Raw genomic sequence first — 22,617 nt, 5'->3', positions numbered from 1 at the left:
ATCAGAGTTGTTCTTTCTACCATATGCAAACTGTTGCTAGTTAATATTTTATTTAACACCTGGAGTGAGCAGAGTAATTGAACTGAACAGAGACCGTCATCCCAGCAGGCCTGGGGATAGGTTTCCAATTACCCGCCCGAGTGTTTGATTGCTGAATGAAAGTTGTGTTTTTATTATCTTTTCTTTGTGCACATATTGTTTGTTTTTGATCTTGCACCCCCCTCCCCTGTGGTTGTAAGCCGCCCTGAGTCCCCTCAGGGAAAAGGGCGGCATATAAATCCCAATAAACTGAAACTGAAACTGAAACTGAAACTGTTAGGGCGAGCTGGCCTGCTGATGCCAGAATCCATTACTTAAATACACCAAGATTCATAGTCTGGGATCAGTTTATTCTCTATGCTTGTTAATGATTTTAAAGGGTCATTGATTGCAGTATAACGATAGAGCGAGGATAATTCAGCCAAGAATAAGCAAATAGGGAGGATGTTACAGGAGCGGAGCTAGCCCAACATTCGTCCTGAAGGGGAATGTAGCAATGCTTACGCAAAGCAGAAGCATTTTGGGGGTACCCAACAGAGCTCTGAGGGAGTTGCTCAAGTTTGCAGTTCTCAAATGTTGCAGTCTTTCCCCCTCCACTTTAGACATTGGAGCATATCAGGTCATTCATTTCGGCCAGGTTCAACTCCATGCCAGACTTTGCCTTTTGGGGGGTTCCTTTCGCCCCCCGTTTCAGATACTTCTCTTTGCTGGGAATGACTTGGATGTACTGATCGTTGCCACTGGTGGGCTGGTCGCTGCTCGATTCAGGAGAAATGGAATCAGACTCGGTGGGAGATGGAGCCGGTTTGGGCTTAGCCTTGGATTTGCCAGGGTGTTCGGGATAATGCTGGTCAAATTCAATATTCTTCAGGTGTATCTTCCTGTGGGGATGGGGTCCCCGGCCGTAAGTCAGCCCAAAACCATCTTCCCAAGACTTGTAGTGCATTTTCGCCAGAGACCTGCTCGGCAGAACTTGGTTGTCGGTCCACTCCCCAATGTAGAAGCGAGAGGGGGCTCGAAGGTCCGACAGGGACCGAGGGCGGTGAGTTTGCTTAGCGACACCTCTTCTGTACTCTTCTTCCTCCTCCTCGGTGTAATGAGGCGAGTAGGCCCTGCGGGGCGTTCGAACCACGTATCTTCGGATGTGACGGGGATACAACTCCACAAAGTCTCCTGCCTCGTCCATCCGGACGTTCCTTGGCAGCCGAGTGGTGGCACGGAGGATTTTTTTACGGGGCTGGTGCTCGTTGAGAATGTAGTACTTGGCTGTGTGAGCTCTGCGGCCCACAAAAGGGGGCCCTCCGGGGGCCCCGTGAGGCTCCGGCTTCATTTGTGGGGGGCACTTTCTGAACAAGGGATCTGAATGAACATCTTCCACGGGTTTCCTCACCTTTACGGGAGTATAGACTTTGGCTTTGCAGAGTTCACTAGCACTCCTGTGAATCGTGTTCGGGTATCTAAGAAAGGGAGAGAGGGACAGGATGGTTAAGGGGTTTGGTCTCGCGGTTAAGACACCAGGCTAGAAAGCAGGAGACTGCAGGTTCAAGTCCCACCTTAGGCATGAAAGCCAGTTGGGTGACCTTGGACCAATCACTAGGAGACAGTGAGTTCTAGTCCCACATGAAAGCCAAAGCTAACTTTGGCCGGTTACTGTCTCTGGTTTCTCTTGAATTCTCGGGAAGGGTCTTACCTGTTGATTGAAGGTTCTGTTCTAGGCTTCACCATCTCAGGAACAGGCGGCGTTGGAGTGATGGGTATTGGCGCTACAGGTGTTGGCACACCTGGATTATCTTTTGCTGGGGATGGCCCCACTGCCTTCAGTATTTCAGGTGGTGGTACCGACTGAGATATTGTCTGTATCTGACTGGCTTTGGGAGACTCAAAGTTTATTACACTGCCATTTTTCCTAGGGGTTGAGGACCGAGCTGAAGACTCATGACTGATGACGTCAGTCTCCTGTTCGGGCCTCTTGCCATTTCCTTCTACGTTTTGGATTCTAGCTAAAAAATAAAGTTTAGGGGGGGAAAAGTCAGTCATAGCTTCTTCAGTCATCAGCTGGAACCTATCAATATAGTATAGCACATATTTAATCCATGCACGAGAGTGCCCAACCCTAGTAACTCAACTAGCATCCTCCAACTGAATTTGCCCATCGTGTTAAAATGTATGTATGTATGTATGTATGTATGTATGTATTTATTTATTTATTTATTAGACTTATATACCGCTTCATAGGGCTTTCAGCCCTCTCTAAGCGGTTTACAGAGTCAGCATATCGCCCCCACAGTCTGGGTCCTCATTTCACCCACCTCGGAAGGATGGAAGGCTGAGTCAACCTTGAGCCGGTGAGATTAGAACTGCTGAACTGCAGATAACAGTCAGCTGAAGTGGCCTGCAGTACTGCACCCTAACCACTGCCCCACCTCGGCTCTTAACGTGCTTTAATCGTGGCTTGTTAAACAAGAACCAGAAGCTGGATTCACACATTGTCCTAAACCATAAACCATGATGTGCCAACTTTGTATAAGCCACAACCAAAGTGGAACGAAGTATGGCTTCTTAAATCAAATCTCACTGGGAATTCTCGAATGAGCCGAGGTGGCGCAGTGGTTAGGGTGCAGTACTGCAGGCCACTTTAGCTGACTGTGATCTGAAGTTCAGCGGTTCAAATCTCACCGGCTCAAGGTCGACTCAGCCTTCCATCCTTCCGAGGTGGGTGAAATGAGGACCCGGACTGTGGGGGCAAGTTGCTGACTCAATTTGCTAAAAAATTTGTAAACCGCTTAGAGAGGGCTGAAAGCCCTATGAAGCGGTATATAAGTCAAATAAATAAATAAATAAATAAATAAATAAATAAATAAATAAATAAATAAATAAATAAATAAATAAATTCTGACTGTAGCTCAGTCCTAAGAGTTTCAAAAGCTGATTCTCTAAGGAATGCATTGGTCTGAAATTTGTCACAATCTTCTTCTGGTTCTTTCTGTATCAAGCGAATATAGCTAGGATAGATCTCCATATGTTTCATATGACTGCTTTTGCTTTCAATTATTATTGCATTTTGTGAAAAAGATAACCGAACAACGTATACAGTCCAATAATGTTAAGTGCTTTATGGGCGTTTCTTCTTACCTGCAGCCATTTGGACCACTTTTTTCTTGTCTTCAGTTCTTTCCTAAAACAGATAGCAAATTAATTAGTTAAAAGTTCAGCCTTATATAATACTTCTGTTGGGGAAAAAAAAACATTGCATTCAAACATCAAATGACATTTGTAGGTATAAAAGTGATCTGTACCCATCCGTTGATTCATTCTTCTTTCTATTAAGAATTAATTTTATTTTTTTATTTAAAAAAATATCAAAAACATTGCATGCACCTTTAAACAACACTTACTGATTGGATCTGCATCCTCAGTTGGTTGTTGGTGAATTTTAAAGACCTCGCAATACTCTGCAGGTAATATATTAGCATGCTGGAGGGGGAAAAAATATCAGGAGAAATGTCTTTGATTTACATCACATTAAATTGAAAGAACTGAATAAACGTAATTACAATAATTGGTTTCCATAATAAGGAGATTTCTTCCCAGCCACTGGCAATAATACATAGTCACCTTGTTTGGATTTAGAAGCTAAGCCAGAGCAGACCTGATTAATACTTAGAAGGCACAAGGCATAAACCCAATACATTCCCTATCTAAATGCAGAGATCTTTTTTAGTATTATGAGCCACAGTGGCACAGTGGCTAGACTGCAGTACTGCAGGCTACTTCTGCTGACTGACTGCAATTTGGAAGTTCAAATCTCACCAGGCTCAAGGTTGCCTCAGCCTTTCATCCTTTCAAGGTGGGTAAAATGAGGACCCAGGTTGTTGGGAGCAACAGGCTGACCCCATAAAATTGCTTAGAGAGGGCTGTATAGCACTGTAAAGCAGTATATAACTCTTAAGTGCTATTGCTATGTAAAGCACTATGAAGCAGTATATAAATGTAAGTTCTATTGTTAAATAAAGCACTATGAAGTACTAAAAGCTAAGTGCTATTGCTATTGCAAGCTAACTCTGCCCAGCACACGCAGTTCAACCCTGCCTGGCTCAAGGTTGACTCAGCCTTCCATCCTTCCAAGGTAGGTAAAATGATGACCCAGATTGTTGGGGGCGATAGGCTGGCTCTGTAAACCACTTAGAGGGGGCTGTAAAAGCACTATGAAGTGGTATGTAAGTCTAAGTGCTATTCCTTCCTTCCTTCCTTCCTTCCTTCCTTCCTTCCTTCCTCTCTTATTCCCTTTCTCATTCTCCTTTCTCATGGTGCAGTGGTGAGAATGCAGTATTGTAGGCTAACTTTGCCCACTGCCAGGAGTTTGATCCTGACCAGCTCAAGGTTGACTCAGCCTTCCATCCTTCCGAAGTGGGTAAAATGAGGACCCAGATTGTTGGGGGCAAGAGGCTGACTCTGTAAACTGCTTAGAGAGGGCTGTAAAGCAGTATATGTCTAAGTGCTATTGCTATCATTATTTCTTAGCCTCTCCCATTTGCTGGCTAAAATGGAAGTTCTCCCAGGATAACGACATGGCCAGATTCTTCTGGATACATAGTTTGGAGTCCACTTGAAAGACTGACCACAAAAATCAAATAAAAGTACTTAGACTTACAAGAGTAATAACAAAGCTGGAAGGACCACCACAGGACTACTGAGGTAAGCCATCACAGAGTTGAACCAGGGAGGAAAGTCATTTCGAATAGTTTCAGACACAATGTCGTAGATTTTTTCTTGCCCACTAGATGAGAAACATTCAATTGTTGTCTCAGAAAATCTGCAGCATTTTAAACATTTCAATATATATATATATATATATATATACAAGTTGGGATTCAAACCTTTTCAAGCTGAATCAGAGGTGGGTTCCTACCAGTTCGCACCTATTCGGTAGAACCGGTTCGTCAAATCTACCGAACCAGTTAGAAGAGGTTCCACCAGTGGACCCGGAAAGCAGGCTATATCTACAGAAGACGTTCCCAAAAAATTTGAAACCCATCACTGAGCTGAACTCAAGGTTTCTTATCTACCTCCATTTTGACCTCCGCTGAACCTCAACTCTCAGAAGACCGTGTAAATAAAGCAAATTAAAAGGCATAGACCAGCAACCTGATCAGCAGACTATCCCAGTTCAACCCAGTTTTTTAGTGGACCCAAACTTTCAAATATTGCTTATTTTCATGACATGTGTCCATTTTATGACAACGATGCATAAAATACATCCATAGAGCTATCTAATTATGATAAATCAGCACTCCACAACCAAAATATCTTCCAATAACATTATCTATGGAATGAGTGCAGTGGTTAGGGTGCAGTACTGCAGGCCACTTCAGCTGACTGTTATCTGCAGTTCAGCGGTTCTAATCTCACCGGCTCAAGGTTGACTCAGCCTTCCACCCTTCCGAGGTGGGTGAAATGAGGACCCAGACTGTGGGGGCGATATGCTGACTCTGTAAACCGCTTAGAGAGGGCTGAAAGCCCTATGAAGTGGTATATAAGTTTAACTGCTATTGCTATTGCTATTGCAGATGTTTCCCTGGTTTTATTTTTTTTAAGTTAACACAAAGTAGGTGATTGCTATGAAGATAGCTTAAAATATTAAGTGAAGCAATGCCAGTATCCACTTACCTAAATGGGCCACAGGTTAGAGATGGCTTGTAGCGTGCAATAGCAAAGATAGTTGGGAGCATACACAGAAAGAGCATAAATAGGAGCATAGCTAAGTAGAAGTTGTTAGATCTGAAAAGGAAAGTCACATTGTTACACATGTCACATTCTTGCCTGCCAGAGTTGTGGGTGTTCATCACTGGAGGCTTTAAATAAAACAACAGAATGGACAACCATTTGACTGTGATGGTATAAGTCTCCTGCTTGAGCAGGGAGTTGGACTAGAAGACCTCCAATGTCCCTCCCAGCCTTACAATTCTGTTGTGGCTCAGCAGGAGCCTTTGGAGCTGCTATCAGACTCTGACAGCAAGGGGCCCTATGAATCAGGCCTGGAGGAGACGGAGGGCCCTGGACAGGGTTCTGACTCCGAGCAGGGCTCAGAGAGACTAGTTGGTTCCCAGGTAATGACTGAGCCTTGGGTCAGTGAGAGAGGCTGACATAGAAACCTCCTGTGAGTTGTTTCGGGATGCACGCAGGAGAAGGGCTGACCGTAAGGAACAATTGAGGACTCACAGGAGATGATAACGAGCAGCTGTTGCTCGTTAGGATCTACTCCTGCGGATAAAAGACTGATGGTACCACGCCCTGGTGGCAGAAGTCAACGTTCCGTTTCTGTTCTAGTCGTGTGAAACCATCGAGAAAAGCACTTGGATAAGTGACTTGATTGATATACTCCTGTTTTCCATTGAGAAAAGCACTTGGATAAGTGACTTGATTTATATAATCCTGTTTTGTAGCAGTTTATGAGTTAGGACTTTTGCCAGAGCATTTATCTGTGTTTATTTTGGGCTCGCAGCCAGCAAGAGCCGGGACTGATAAAAATATTCCTTTGAACATTCTGTTTGGCTTTCATTTTTGAACGGACAAGGTGGGGGTCAGAACACAATTCTACGTTCTGTGAATAGAGTCAATAAGTTTAACTTTTAGATTTAAAAAGCCAAGTTAAATTAAAAAAAACTCAGGTGTCTAATCCATTCGGTTTCTGACCCTTAAATGTTTCTTTTTGTTTTGTTTCTACCAACAATTGTGAGAACAATCACTGTTACAAGCCTACATGTGAAGTAACCAACCTTGAAGCCCGGAAGACTTGCTGATGGGGGACATTACAGGTCAACACTGCCCAACTTCTCAGGTACATCAGCCCAATCAGCTTGAGGACGTTGAATGCCGGCAGGCAAGGGGAAAAGAAGGCTCCCATCCTAGGAATGGGAAGAACCAGAGCCCACTCGTCAGTGTTTTAATTTGGGAAGCAGGATATTAATGAACAAGTTTTTCTTGCTTCATTCAGAATGGGTTCAGCTATTGATGAATTTGGCCAACATGACAAGATGAATTTGGCCATCACCCACATGAGCAAAGATTCACACCCAGATTAAAGATGTTGAGACTCTAGAGAGAGTGCAGAGAAGAGCAACAAAGAGGATTAGGGGACTGGAGACTAAAACATATGAAAAACGGTTGCCGGAACTGGGTATGTCTAGTTTAATGAAAATAAGGACTAGGGGAGACATGATAGCAGCCTTCCAATATCTCAGAGGCTGCCACAAAGAAGAGGGAGTCAAACTATTCTCCAAAGCGCCTGAGGGCAGGACAAGAAGCAACAGGTGGAAACTAATCAAGGAGAGAAGCAACTTAGAACTGAGGAGAAATTTCCTGACAGAACAATTAACCAGTGGAACAACTTGGTTCAAGAAGTTGTGAATGCTCCAACACTGGAAGTTTTTAAGAAGATGTTGGATAACCATTTGTCTGAAATGTTATAGTGTTTCCTGCCTGAGCAGAGGGATGGACTGGAAGACCTCCAAGGTCCCTTCCAACTCTGTTATTCTATTCTATTCTATTCTATTCTATTCTATTCTATTCTATTCTATTCTTCTGTTATATTCTATTCTATTCTGTTCACACTAGACCAACCATTGAGTAAAGAATGCCCCAATCCAGGAACTACTAATGCAGACAAACTAACATTATACAACCCTTAGTAAACAATTTCCCTTTTTCGAATGCAGTTATCGATCTGGGGTTCAAAGGCAATATAACTGTACGTTCCTCAAAGATTAACAATCTCTAAAATAAACAGAATGAAGTTAATTTGTTACCAGATCATTCCTTGATTGTAGACCAAATGCAGGACATTTTCTGCTATTTTGAATTCCCCATATTCTGGCTGCAAAGTAACAACAACAAAAAGATTTAGTAGCAATTTTTTAAAAGAGACACATCTGGGGCAATGTTTCTTGCACTTTTTTCCCCCTCTGCTTCCTTTTGACCCTTTAAAAAATTATATAGGATAAAAGAGTTTCTGTTTGCATGGGTTATATTTATCATTATTTACTGTATTGCAAATTCTGATGTTTTTGCAGCCACAACCACTTCTCATGATTGTTTGAAAGGATTTAAATATTATTTTTCAACATAGGCTGACAAATAATTTTATTTCTGCAGGCCCCCTGAGAGGATCTTGCGTAATTTCAGGGATCCTCTGTCCAGACTTTAAGAAATACCGATTTTAGGCATTTAGTGAATGACAGATCTGCTCTTGAGTTATTGATTCAGATGAAATTAAATGGAACACTGCCACCTATTGGTTGAAAGTATTATGTGCCACTCACTGAAAGCAATGGAGAAGGAAGATTTAGCAAGGGTCCTTCCTACATGCATGGAATATGTCAATAGCAATGGCACATACTGCTTCACAGTGCCCTATCTAAGTGGTTTTCAGAGTCAGCACATTGCCCCCAACAATCTGGGTCCTCATTTTACCTTCCTCGGAAGGATAGAAGTGGGAGTCAACCTTGAGCCGGTCAGGACTGAACTCCTGGCAGTGGGCAGAGTTAGCCTGCAATACTGCATTCTAACCCCTGCGCTACCATGGTTCCCATTTGTACCTTTTTATTATTAGTTTGAACCTGTACTCACAAATTTGCTTTCCAGATCCCAACACCAGCAGTCACTTAAGTAGCGAACGAAAAGCCCACGGAAGAAATCGATCAGGAGGATGCTAGCTACTGTGAACAGCATGTCGATAATTGACAACTTCAACATCTCCTGAAACAAACCGCAAACACAATGCAATGATCAACAGTAACACTTTAAAAACACTTTAAAAAACACTTTAAAAACACTTTTAAAAAACGTGTATTACTACCTAGGCATTTAATATTTAAATGGGTAACGTATTTGTAAGTGGAGTATTTATTTTTTTTAAAAAAGCAGGGTCCTTGATACTTTAGAAACAGCAGAAGCAATAATAGTAAGGATGGGAAGATGGGCCTCCTTTGATCTTTATGCCAAACATTTCTTCCGTTCTGGTGCCACCAATGGAAAAAGAAAACCGCTTGGGTAAAGGATGAGACATACTTGGCCAACGTAGGTTTCCCAGCATTGAGTTTGGTGACTTTCGCCACTGGAGTCATACGGTGCTGTATTGTTGAGTCCAACCAGGTGAGCGTAGCTGTGGGTGTGATTCTCAGACAGAAGGAAAGTGCCATTCTTAAGCGTTTGCATGTTTGGAGTTGGGGTTGAAAAGTTGTGCTCCGGAAAGATTTTCGCTGCTAAGAAGGTAGTGGTATCCATGGCGTTGCTTCTATTTTTATGAATTTCAGTCTCCTGAAATCATACGTTGAAATTTAATCTCAGAGAGTAGTCCTTCCACCTTCCCACTCCTGTTTAAAGCTTTTAAGTCACAGTCTGCAGCCTCAAGAATACCTGGGCTTTGCCAAAATCTAGGCAGTGGAGCCTAGAGTTTCCCTCCTACCCCCAAATTACGGCTTAGTTATAATTGCCATATGCTAAGAGAGAAAAAATATTTAAAACATTTAAATTAAATCAAAACATGTTTAGTTCTTATCTTGAGTATACTTAATATCTTGAATATACTTAAGAAAAGCAACAAAGATGATCAGGGGACTGGAGGCTAAAACATATGAAGAATGGTTGCAGGAACTAGGTATGTGTAGTTTAATGAAAAGAGGGACTAGGGGAGACATGGTAGCAGTGTTCCAATATCTCAGGGGTTGCTACAAAGAAGAGGCAGTCAAACTATTCTCCAAAGCACCTGAAGGCAGGACAAGAAGCAATAGATGGAAACTAAGAGACCCAACTAGAACTAAGGAGAAATTTCCTGACAGTTAGAACAATTAATGAGTGGAACAGAAATTGCCTCCAGAAGTTGTGAATGCTCCAGCACTGGAAGTTTTAAAGAAGAGGTTGGATAACCATTTGTCTGAAGTGGTGTAGGGTTTCCTGCCTGAGCAGAGGATTGGACTAGAAGACCTCCAAGGCCCTTTCCAACTCTGTTATTCTATTCTATTCTATTCTATTCTATTCCATACCATTCTATTCTAATGTTGTATTTCCAATATCACTTTTTGGAGTGCGGTCCCAATAACCAGTACATCCCTGGTTAGGGCCATGGAGGTAAACGAATTGAATATTCTGTTATTCTTACATAGTACTTCTTTTTAATCTGCAGCAATGCAACTTAGCCCGTTATGTCAAGTTTATGAATCACGGGGATTGAATTTCTGTTATAAAATCATTCTTATATTCCAACCCAAATGAGATCACATTTATGAGTTAATATTTTTTAAAAATAAGTATTACAAATAAAAGACTATGAGAGAGTTAACACTTTATCATTTTTACAATGACGTAGCGGAGAGTTTCAGATGCATAATTCCATCTCAACTGTTCGTGGAGGTGTTTTAGTTCAACAAAATCCCTATTTGTTTCAAGGGGATTACTGCAAAGCAGAGAGATCATCCTGATACCCAAGATGGTTACGACTTGCAACTTACAACAAAGCTCATGCTATCCACTTTATCCAGAAGGGCAATGATCAAGCTGTAGAGATTTCCCAAATATAAGACCAAAACTCTGGTGGGGTGGAAAAGCCAAGAGAGACAACAATTAGCAAATGTTTTTTTTTCCCCACTGTACATCCACTCCTATTCCATCTGGCACACCAGGTGGAAATGATAAAGGCCATTTTCATTTTGCTAACTTGTTGTGAGGCAGTTGATTTCCCACACCTGGCAAGCTGGAAGCGCAGAGTAGTTCGGGGGTGATACATTTCTAATGCAGCTATCAGTTCAAAGGCGGATGGTGCAAGCATAGTGATCAGAGAAACAACTACACTCACCTGGAAGTAAGAGAAGAATGTGTTATTTTCAGCGGGGGAAAAAGTGCTTGATTTTTATGCAACTATTAAACCATTGTGAACAGTAGTGGCCAAAACTGTGGAAACCTTTTGGGAAAAGTTTATTTTGTAAAACTAGCCAATAACACCACCATTTTTGGAGTAAGTACCATAAAATTATATACCAATGGAAAGATAATTTAATCAAGACTGCAATGCAATAACCTTTATGAAGGATTTGCTATTAGAATAGCAGTTATAAAGAAGAAAAGTGAAATGATATATACAAACATTATCACCGTAGAAAAAAACGATATACACAAAAATTATCACCATGTCGGTTAATAGTTGGGTAACCTTTAGCAGGAATTACGGCCTTACAACGTCTTCCCATCAAGTGAACCAAGTCTTTTAGTTCTGCAGCTGTTATAATGTGAAACCAAGATTGAATGATTGTTTCTATTAACTTTGTTTTATTGCTGGGTCGCTTCTGACTAACCAGTTTCTTTAGTTGGCTCCATAGATTTTCAGTTGGGGATTTAAGGGCTGGGCTATTCCCCAGACCATTCCAGCAGTGGAATATGATTATTTTGAAACTCCCCTGCCCCCCAAAAGTGGTGCTATTAGCCATCAAACCTCAAAAACACACTTTTCCCCAAAAGGTTTCCACAATTTTGGCCTCTACTGTATATCATAATATACGGTAGCTCTTCACTGAGAGCTATAGAACCATCTTTGACAAATAGATAGCAAATTTGACTCACCCACAAAAGCACTTAGACAGTGATATCCATTTTTGTATAGGTATTTCTATACAATTCATTTTCTTGAAAGCCATTTTATCAAGTGACTTCCCATGATGGAATGAATGTATTTAATATTTTTTGGCAAATTGTGCATTTGGTTTTTTTGTTTTCTTAAAGTATTCTTATATGATGTCTTAAAAGTGGTGCAAACATTTTGAGCATCCAAATACAGTCAAAGTTTCAGTTTCTTCATTGATTTGAAAGTCGAAAATGAAGAAAGTTGGTATCAAAATGCAAATGGAATGAAATTTCTGCCATAGCTTTGCAGGGGTGTGGGTAACAAGCCTCTCAAAACACATAGACATTGACAGGGTATCCAATATTATATCATCATTACCATCATGGCTCGTCAAAGTTATAGATAGCTCATTCAAGAAGGAATCAAGGTCATAATTCCTGTTTTTGCAATTAATGTCTGAAGCTGAGAAGACTCGCTCTTACTTCATTCTTTTCCCACAAGGTCAGCTCTTTTTTCATCCTTTCCAACTTCTGCGATCGATCCACTACAAAATAAATGATGTAAATACTTCCAGCAAGGCATAGAAGCACCAAGATGTTTGCAATGATTCTTAAGGTTATTGTCACCGCCCTGAAGGAGGGGAGTACGGGGGGAGGGACAGAAAAGAGGTTCCAATCATTTCAGTAGCTTTCATAACAATAAGTTTAAATGACAGAGATCTGGCTTCGGTCTCTCTCCAATCATTTAAATATTATTAGATGGAAAAATGATATGCATACATACAAGTTTGTGCTCTTTTTCTTTTCTTGCTCTTCCAATATAGCTTCCTTAAAAGAAACATAGAACAAAATATGTGTCAGGGTCCCAAGTAACACCTCCAAAGAAAGAAGACTCCGATGCTTGAGTTTCCTCAAAGTTCCATTTGATTAGAGATGTCATATCGGCACATCTGGGAAAACCCGAATCTGAAAGCTTCCAAGTTTTCCCCACCCAAAAGAAAGTTCAAGTCCCTGCCCAGCACCCACATGTCCATCCCATGGTCCAATCAGGCACCATCAAAAACAGGAGATGCCTCCCAGTCCTCTCATTGCAGCTGCAGGGCCAGATGACCTTGGCTTTCTGAGAAAGAATGTTGTTATCTATCCCACTCCGTATGACCCCCTCTCCCAATTTTCCACTGCAGTAAAAGTGACAGATCTGAAGACCCAATGCAAAAGATGGCTTCCAGGCCTGACACTAGCGTATAAAACAGCCCTTAAATTGCCCACTCAGAGAAAAGTTTTGTGCGGCTTATTTCTAACCAAGGATTCATAGGAATATATGACTTAAGCTTTAGCAACACTCCCAGTGGGTCCCCTTCCACTCAAGGAACCTCTGAATATATATATGAAAAAATGGCAACATAAAAAAATGGCTTTCTGCCTGGATGGCTCCTAGGGTGAGCCGAAAGACAGAAAAGGGAAGCAGTGTGCTCCCTCCCATATTTGGGCATACCAGGGGTTGTGACACAATACACACACACAATACACACACACACACACACACACAATACACACACACACGCTTGTTTGTTTTGATGCTCAAACAGTGTTTTTTCTCTCATCTACTTATCATGGGCAGCCATTCTTTTCCCGCTTGAACGTTGATTAGCTTACCCTGATGCTGTTCACTATGGCCGCAGATTTGCTCTCTGCAGCTTCAGGGTTGCCTATTAAGTAATCCCAGGCACAAAACAATCGCCAACAAAAAGTGTAGTTTTCATCAGAAGCACTTGCAAGGCTCAGTCTTGAATTTTTGGCCATCCTGGAAAACAACCAATTTCATTGTATTTAAGTACAATGACAATAAAGATTATACTTATAACCATCAAAAGACCCATAGATCGTTATCCTTCAGCCCAGATCTTGAACGTCTCTGATTAAGATATTTCGACCTACTCCTAATTCTTCCTAAGAGCGTAACTAGAATCTCATCAGTACACACCTCCATTATTTTTACCCCATTTATATTTGACTAGCTAATAACACGGCGTGTTATTAGCTAGTCAAATATAATGTTCTAATCCAACATTAGAAATTATGTTTGGTCCGGACATTTTCCCCCTTATCAGAGGGAGCCTCCTTTTGGAGTACTGTGAAGCTGTTACCATGACAACTCCATGCGCTGTACAGTAGAAGCCATTTTACGGCAGTACAATAGAAGCCATTTTAGGCTTAACATGCTGTATTGTAATAGAGCACACACCTGGATGGGTGTTAGGGGTGTCTTACCCCCACAGTATTTTTTTCCAGAGAGTAAGTCATTTGTGTACCAAGTTTGGTTGAAATTGCTCAAAGCGTTCCAGAGTTATGCTGGAACATACACACATACAGCCATTTAGATAGATAGATTAGATAGATGATAGATGATAGATAGATAGATAGATAGATAGATAGATAGATAGATAGATAGATAGATAGATAGATAGATAGATAGATAGATAGATAGATAGATAGATAGATAGATAGATAGATAGATAGATGATAGATGATAGATGATAGATGATAGATGATAGATGATAGATGATAGATGATAGATGATAGATGATAGATGATAGATGATAGATGATAGATGATAGATGATAGATTTATTTTGTTTACCATCTTGCCTAATGAGGAGAACAAGAACTTAAATTCCTGTAGGTCATTTGGTGATGTTGCATTCGTAAAGATATCACTCACATTTAATTTAGGACCTTTTTTCTGTTCTGGCCACTGCATTTTTGCTTTTAGTTGCCCAAACGTTGGTTCACATATGCTCTTACTAACTCAGTGCTTGGTTTGCCAGTATGAACCAGTCCATTCAAAAATAGTGCTTCAACTGATCAGAGTGCTCTAAGTAGAGTTAATCACTGCATGGCAAACAGCAAGCACATAAACACTGAGATTTGGTGGTAATTCTGGTCAGGATTCTGATAGAGGAGTTAAATCTCCTTCTCTATCCTATGCCCCCACCTCCAAAAACAAAGCAAAAAATCAGGCTAAATATTTCCCCCTCTTGGCCTACCAGAGTTATTTGCAGAAGAGAAAATCGTACGTGTAAATATTGCAAGGACAGGTAAAACATCAAAGGCTAATTTTACACTTCCTTTTATTGCCTAGGTCTACAATAAACATTGGTAATTCTAGACGCATCATCTATCTCCTTCCTAGGAAGCTTGTTCTGAAATGTCCCTTTGGTATCAAAGAGTTCTAAGTTAGCATTTCAAGGAGCAGTGAATGAAGGTGGAAACCCAAAGCAAGCGCCTTTGTTTTTCAGTTTGTTGCTCGCAGTGCCTAGTCGACACATGAGATAAAGTCAAAAGAATTGATTTATTTTTTTAAAATGGATGGTTGTTACGAAAAGACCCGCCTTACTTCTTCAAGAGAATGATAAAACTGTAGGCAAAGACTGCCATTCCAACAAGGAAATAGGCAAGGGGAAGTCGGTAACCGGCACTCCCAATTTTCCTCGCCTGCCCATAGTATCCATAGAACAAAACGGAGTATTGAAGGTAACCCTATAGAAATAGAAATGGCATAATTATCAGTAGCACTTCTATCTTCCGTGTGTGTGTGTGTGTGTGTGTGTGTGTGTGTACTAGAAAGATTTTCTGCTTGCCCCCAAAGACCAGATGGTGTCCAGATCTTGCGCAGAATGAAATTGATCACTGGGGATCTGCTTGTTGGGAGCAGTTCCAAAGGCATCTCCAGCCAAGATCTGTAACAAAATGAAGCCTGGAAATTAGATAGATAGATAGGTAGACAGGTAGATTTTTTTTACAACACTTGCACGCCACCCACTTCAAATAGAAAATAGTTTATTGAATTAAATCTCCGGACCATTTCAAGTATTCGGCTCATACGACACCACAAACGATGTCCTAAAGTCACTTCAAGATACTTTGAGCCATTTCAGGGTCTTCAAGCAAGCTCAAATTGTCCACTGTTGACCTCAGACAAGCTTTGGGTTCTATCTGGAAGTCTGAAAGAATCACTTACTTCTGGCAAAACCACGAAGGCTCCTGTCATGATGGTGAGAACAATGTTGATGCCAAACAACCATCGCAAAAAGATGAAGTAAGAGGCAACCCCCGAGCCAAAGTGACCTAAACACAAAGAAACATATAACACATCATATCAGGACCTCAAAGTCTTCCAGAAATAGTGTTTTCAGCTTTTGCCAGAAAGTAGGCAATGCTGGAGACCAGTGGTGGGTTTCAAAATTTTTTAGAACCTCTTCTGTAAGTGTGGCCTGCTTTGTGGGAGTGGCTTGCCGGCCATGTGACCAAATGGGAGTGGCTTTGCTAACCATGTGGCCGAATGGGAGTGGCTTGGCAGTCATGTGACTGGGTGGGCGTGGCCACCTTGCAAAATGTGGTGACACTCACTTAACAACGCTCTTGCTTAGCAACCAAAATGTTGGCTCAGGAACTCTGGCATTGAAGCATGAAAGTCTTACAAGTCAAGTTACAAGACCCTTGCACCCCTAACCCTTTAGAAAAAAAAACCCAGGGGTGTTCAAACTTGACAGCTTTAAGACTTGTGGACTTCAACTCCCAGAATTCCTCCTCCAGTCATGTTGGCTCAGGGACTCTGGCATTGAAGCACGCAAGTCTTAAATCTGTCAAGTTACAAGACCCTTAGAAAAAAACCCTCAGGGGTGTTCAAACTTGACAGCTTTAAGGCTTGTGGGCTTCAACTCCCAGAATTCCTCCTCCAGTCATGTTGACTCAGGAACTCTGGCATTGAAGCACGCAAGTCTTAAATCTGTCAAGTTACAAGACCCTTAGAAAAAAACCCTCAGGGGTGTTCAAACGTGACAGCTTTAAGACTTGTGGACTTCAACTCCCAGAATTCCTCCTCTCGCTCTTCATCTTGATGATGTGCGGATGGGTGGGGGGAGAGAGCTGGAACCGGTTCTAAACAGCACTGTAGATTTGTGGAACCTCTTCTATAGAAGAGGTTAGAACTGGCAGGAACCCACCCCTGCTGGAGACAAATGAATATAGGGGAAAGTCAGCTCCTTTTCCTGGCATGATCAATGTAGTCATGCCAACACTAGTGAGGAGATGCAGTCCTGCAAGTAACCCAGAACCAAACAATACTGAACAAAGATACCAAGCCTACTATTCAACTAGCTATGGAAACCGGATTTGAATTAGCCCAACAGCTACCTCCCAATTACTAGCATTTTTTTAAAAAAAATCCAGCACTTTGAATTTTTCAAGACGTGAATACTTACTTTCAATTTTCTTGATTCTCATTTCCCAAGGAATAAAGATGACCATGAAGTTATATGCAAGCCTAATAAATTTTCTCCAAAGCTGGAAAAGCAAAATAGCCACACACATTTAGAACACGTATAGTCTATAAAACATTGTGTTGCTGATACTGTCTTTTCTTCCTCCAATTCACCAGTATTTTACTTGACATATTTGCTACAGTAATTACATTCTCGAAATACTTTCGTATTTGAAATATTAGTAATATTTTAATGAAATTCTGTAATCTTTACAAAACTTTAATATTGAAATATAAAACAAAATATATAATAGCTGCAGTAATTAACTTTGCCATTGAGCTATTTAACGTAATATCGTGTTTCTGAACCAAAACATAAACAGAAAAACCAGTTTTCCTTTAAATGTGTGTTTCTCCAACGTTTGAGTTTGAGTTTGAGTTTATTATATTTCTATGCCGCCCTATTCCCCGGAGGGGACTCACGGCGGCTCACAACCAAGTTGGGGGGGGGGGTACAAATAAGAAAAAGAGCACGAACAAAACAATACCACAATTTAAAACACTCAACAACCATACCATTCGAGGGGGGACAAAAACTCATTAGCCCCAGGCCTGTCGGAACAGCCAGGTTTTAAGGGCTTTGCGGAAGGCCTGGAGGGTGGCTCACAAATTTCATTGATTAATGTCAATGTATTCAAATATTGGTCAATGTGTTCTAAAGCAACTCAATACATAATCTATCCTGCAATCAAGGCTAATGAATTTTATAATGCATGCTCAGTTTTATAGCTACTGCTGGATTTTACTAAAAGAAGGAATGAACCAAAGGCTCAAACTTCAGAAAGCCTTTTGACTCAAAATCAATAGCACGACCATTTCAGCAAGCTAAATGAAAAAGTCTACATATGATAGACAGTTGGTGTTCAAATGCTGTATAATACACAATAGGTGAATTTCCCCCAATGAATCTCTCCCTGATATACTCATTAAAGGTAGAAAGCTTTGCCAGGAAAGAAAAGGAGAGCTGTAAACAGCACATCTCCATATTTTCCACTGAGATGACAATGATATCATTAGAAATATTTCTCTCTGCAAATAGAAATGCTGGGCTCATTTTCATGAAAAGTGAGCTCTGGAGCTTTTAATGAAAACCAGACCAACCTCTGCTCCAGCAGCTTGATAGCCTCTTGTCCGAGTCAGCCGACCTTCGTACTTCAATACAATCTCTTTAGCTTGTCTGCCAAGAGAAGAAAGCGGTGAGTTTTTGATACCCAAATCTCATTATAGCTCTGGGTTCCGGCCATTCCCCTTTCATAAACAACATTAAATAAATGGCACCAAGTAGTGGGACTTCCTGCAGCCAAAGGCAGTCTGCCCTTGTTATTCTTACAACAATGGGAACATCTTAATGTTCCTTCTTTTTTAAAAAAAATCACAGGGAAAGTGAAGGGTACAGCAGCTAAAGCTAAAGGGTTCCCTCACACATATGTGCTAATTGTTCCCAACTCTAGGGGGCGGTGCTCATCTCCATTTCAAAGCTAAAGAGCCAGTGCTGTCCGAAGATGTTCTCCGTGGTCATGTGGCCAGCATGATTAAATGCCAAAGGCGCACGGAACACTGTTACCTTCCCACCAAAGGTGGTTCCTATTTTTCTACTTGCATTTTTTACGTGCTTTCAAACTGCTAGGTTGGCAGAAGCTGGGACAAGTAATGGGAGCTCACTCCGTTATGCGGCACTAGGGATTCAAATGAATCAGATTTTTGTTGCATGCCGAACCGGCAGTAATGCTGGTAGCAACCCACCCCTAGTAAAGGGGGCGTGCATAAGCACACCAATGTGCCTACCGTCCCTGTCCTACTGTCCCCATTTATTTGTATTCATTTCTTTCATTCATGTCCATGTTTATACTTATACCTGCTATCTTGAACGTGTTTGACAAACTAATAAATACAAATACAAATTGTGGACAAGAGAAGAGAGCCGGGGGGGGGAGGAGGGACAAAGTTTAAGGAGTCAGGGGTCCACCATCCAGCCTCCAGGCTTTCAGGAAACATCACAAGGAAGGCGAAAGCTGCACTTTGTAACCTGACTATTTATTTCAGGTATATTTTTATAGGACCACCCAGTTCACAATGAATGCTGAGCAGCTAACCTGCAATGACCATGAAAGCAAATTTAAAAAGACTGCACCACACAGCATAAAAAACAAACACACAATTACTACACCAAGCTGGATCACTCGATACGGAGGCTCAAAGCTCAATAAAAAAACCCCCAGTTTTTAATGTTTCTTTGAACATTAAAAATGCTAGCCACCTCCAAAGTTACTTAGCAGAGTAAATGTCCTTGTTAAAGGAACTTTAGGAAGGCAAAAACTATTCCAATTTCCAGAGTAGATTGTGAAGACAGGATCTCCATTTCTTGGCATAGCTCTTTTTCTTAAGCCAAAGAGCAGTACAGTAACACATTGATCGATACATAAAATACAGCCATAGTCTATTTACAAGTAATAAGTGAACCTCCAATAAGTTAGATTTTATTAGCTGCACACACAATCTAGCTACCTTAACTATATCATGCTGCTTATCTGACAGAAAATAAGGAGCATTAAAAATTGTCTCACTGGCCAGAAAGAGGAAATTAAAAACAGTGAAAAATAACTTTTCTATGCCTGTCTGTAATCTGAAATAAAGGAAAACATGAGCAAATCAGCTCCATAGTCCTCAAACCAAGAGGGGAAAAAATGTTAAAAGACTGTTGTTAAATTTATCAAAGCCAATGTATCTTCCCAGGCGATTTGAACAGCTGAATTACAAGCGTTGGTCATACTCTGCACTCCTGAAAAAATCATTTCTTTGGTGGAAAATCTCAAGAAGGCACGTCTCTTTTCTTTCCTTAGAATGGATTGCTGTGTACAATGGAAGTAGAAGGGAAAAAATGTAGGGGGGAGAGAGAAAGAGAGGGAGAGACAGAGGGTTAAGAGTTTAAGGTAAAAGAAGTAGCAAAAACAGAAGAAAGAAGAAGGTATTAGAGAAGGAGAGCATCCTAGCTTAGACTATGTTCATCTGGATTCAGCCAACATAATACGATAGCAAAGGTATTGGATTAGGACAGCGGTCAGCAACCCGCAGCTCTGAAGCCGCATGTGGCTCTTTCATCCCTCTGCTGTGGCTCCCTGTTGCCGGTTGGCTCCACAATTGATAGGGCTTTCGGTTAGGGCAGGTAGAGGGAAAAGGATGCTGCACTAGGAGGAGACTCTGATGGGGGAACCGGACTTCCAGTTGCCTCCAGAATTGAATGGGGGGCTTCCGGTTAGGACCTTTGTGGATATTTGAATGTTTAAGTTTCCCGACCTCTGGATTAGGACATAGAGATCCAGTTTCAAATCTCTACTTAGCCACAAAAAGTCCCTTGGTGACTATGGGGCAAATCCTTCCATCTCAGTCCAAAAGCTAGTGTGGTACAGGGGTGAAACTGTTGGAATGGGGAGACCCAAGTTCTAATCCTCCTTCAGCCATAGAAGCTGCCTGGAGGACTTAAGACCAGCCATTTTTTTTTCAGCCTCGTTGTTGGTGAGGGAAAGAATAGGCAAAAACAGAGTACAATATAGGCTAACCTTGCATTTCTGGAGAAAAGGTTGGCTATAAATCTGAGAGATACATAGCTTGCGGCTTTTTCTCCAAGGAGATGAACTCACTAAGTGTGACCATTGGCTTTGCAACCTTAAAACAATTGTTTCACACCAGTCATTCTCCACAAGTAACCCCCATTACCTCAATGCTCGGAGTTTTTGTCTCATGGGCCATGGCCTGCAACAAATGTTGGCCATAATTTCCTTCTGAAATTGTATGTTCTGGAAGATCTGCTCCGGGTCATTGCTGTCGACCTTCTCATCCCCATTATCTTCATCTGAGTTGCTAAAAATAACCAGACCCCACAAGGACCACGCATAAAAGAAACCATTATTATCAATGTTTCTCTCAGAAACAATCATGAAAACACACATTTGTTTATTTCCAAGCGCACGATTTTACAAACCCAGTCCATGTATTTTATCCCAAACTTCCCCATTGGCTTAGGCCCTTAGAAGGAAGATTTACATAGTAATTATTTGCACAAAAAAAGGATCTGGTTTTCCTTCTCTTACCTATGTGTGAATCTATGCCAAGCAAATTACGAATGTGGGTGACAGTGGCCCATCAAAGAAATCCAAATATTTAGTTCAACTCTTTCAAATTTCAAGGCTGAGAAACTTTCCAGAGCTAAAGTCCAAAATCAGCATGGACTTGCTGTAACGTTTCATTACAAGGCATGATCAGATTTTGCCATCGAGAGCTGTCCATCAATAGTTGTGCTGAAGTGGGAATTTGGACAGGTGATGTTTTGCCATGCCAAAGCAACAGAAAAACAGCACCTGAAGAATTCTTTCCCTTGTACCGTGTTTCAGCTGCTTGATTGAATAGAGCAGAAAATCAATTCCTCACCTGTGGGGTGGTTCCGGATAGGTGTAGATGCTGGCATGTCGCTTCACAGTTTTTGATCTCTTGCAGGTTCTTGCATTTTTTGCGGCTGAACTGCCACCTCCAAATGACATGTTAGAACTTTCTGATGTATTTCTTTTTTTAAAAAAGGATTTTTTAAAAAAAGCCGCAGAGTAGCCAAGCTGCAAGAAAGATGATTAGAAACCAGATATAAAGAGAGTTATAAACTCATAGATGTTGAAGTGGACTCTGTTCCCATCCCTGCCTGCATCAGACACTCCTAGCACTGGGAAATATCAGAAAGCTCAGAATACTTACGTGGTCTTAAAGGCACAGCACGTCAAAAGCTGAAGCACTGAAGCATTAATGCTGAACTTGCTTCTCCCACCTATCCAGGGTAAAAAAAAAAAGGAATCTGTTTGGGTATAGTAGCTGCAATCCTAAATTATTGTAGCAGAAGACACCAGCTTGCTTTATGATATGCATTTAGCCCTAATCAAATGACGAAGACAGTCCTAGTGCAGGAAATAATCAATTTTGATTATAATTAATGTTTCGGAATAGAAAGATTACACCAGAATGGATTCATTGGATTACATCAGGGTTTTGTAAACTGGGCAGCTCATTATGGGAATGGATCAAAGTAACCGGGTTGGAAATTCTTTGTAACCTGCAGGGATACTTCAATGCACATAGAAAGTTGTTTAAAAACCTAGCAGGAGGGATAATAAATAAGCACATAATGGAAGACCCTCCAATAAACCTAGTGAGCCACAAGCAAGCTTTATGCAGATGTTCAACTGTTTTGGAAAACAATTATGCTCAAAGTTGGTTTCCTCAACCTGATGTATTTGAAGATTTTTTTTTGGTTTGCTTTTGACCTTGTGATGTGCACCTCAGAATCTATGTTTGTATCACTTGCATTTCCTTCTAGATGTTCAACTGGCTAATCCCCAAATCCTCGTGGAAGATTAGTATTTGGATGTGGTTCTACCATGAATGACCAGAGTTGAAGTGTAAACTGGAAAACTGAAAAGGCATTCTGGACAAAGACAGGGGCAAACCGTATCTCTATTCTTAGGGAATCACTGGAATATGAACTGAATTCCAAAATATTTTACAATTGAATCGATGTTGTGCAAGTTGGGCTTCTATTATCGTTCTCTTTATTGAAGTCAGTTTTTATTTTCTGAAGGAAATTTCCTTGAGTTTATTCGTTCTTCA

The 22,617-nt window shown here is 41.1% G+C and overlaps 1 protein-coding gene across 1 annotated transcript; it reads right to left on the bottom strand.

Annotated features, from left to right (window-relative positions):
• Positions 1-318: 318 nt before the first annotated feature.
• On the bottom strand, positions 319-21,580 carry TMC3 (transmembrane channel like 3). The gene is made up of 22 exons (XM_032232471.1): positions 21,397-21,580; positions 20,686-20,829; positions 18,073-18,148; positions 16,913-16,994; positions 15,670-15,776; positions 15,290-15,388; positions 15,046-15,188; positions 13,306-13,453; positions 12,434-12,477; positions 12,133-12,280; positions 10,779-10,888; positions 10,545-10,623; positions 9,106-9,354; positions 8,665-8,793; positions 7,845-7,912; positions 6,816-6,944; positions 5,707-5,817; positions 4,691-4,816; positions 3,435-3,513; positions 3,172-3,214; positions 1,730-2,039; positions 319-1,496 (listed from the first exon to the last, which is right to left on the bottom strand). Exons 1-22 carry the CDS (start codon positions 21,504-21,506, stop codon positions 638-640), a joined length of 3,393 nt encoding a protein of 1,130 aa, XP_032088362.1. The 5' UTR covers positions 21,507-21,580; the 3' UTR covers positions 319-637.
• Positions 21,581-22,617: the final 1,037 nt, after the last annotated feature.

The sequence above is a fragment of the Thamnophis elegans genome, chromosome 16 (genome assembly GCF_009769535.1).
Source record: "Thamnophis elegans isolate rThaEle1 chromosome 16, rThaEle1.pri, whole genome shotgun sequence".
Taxonomy (NCBI): domain Eukaryota; kingdom Metazoa; phylum Chordata; class Lepidosauria; order Squamata; family Colubridae; genus Thamnophis; species Thamnophis elegans.
This window is presented reverse-complemented; position numbering and strand designations above follow the sequence as displayed.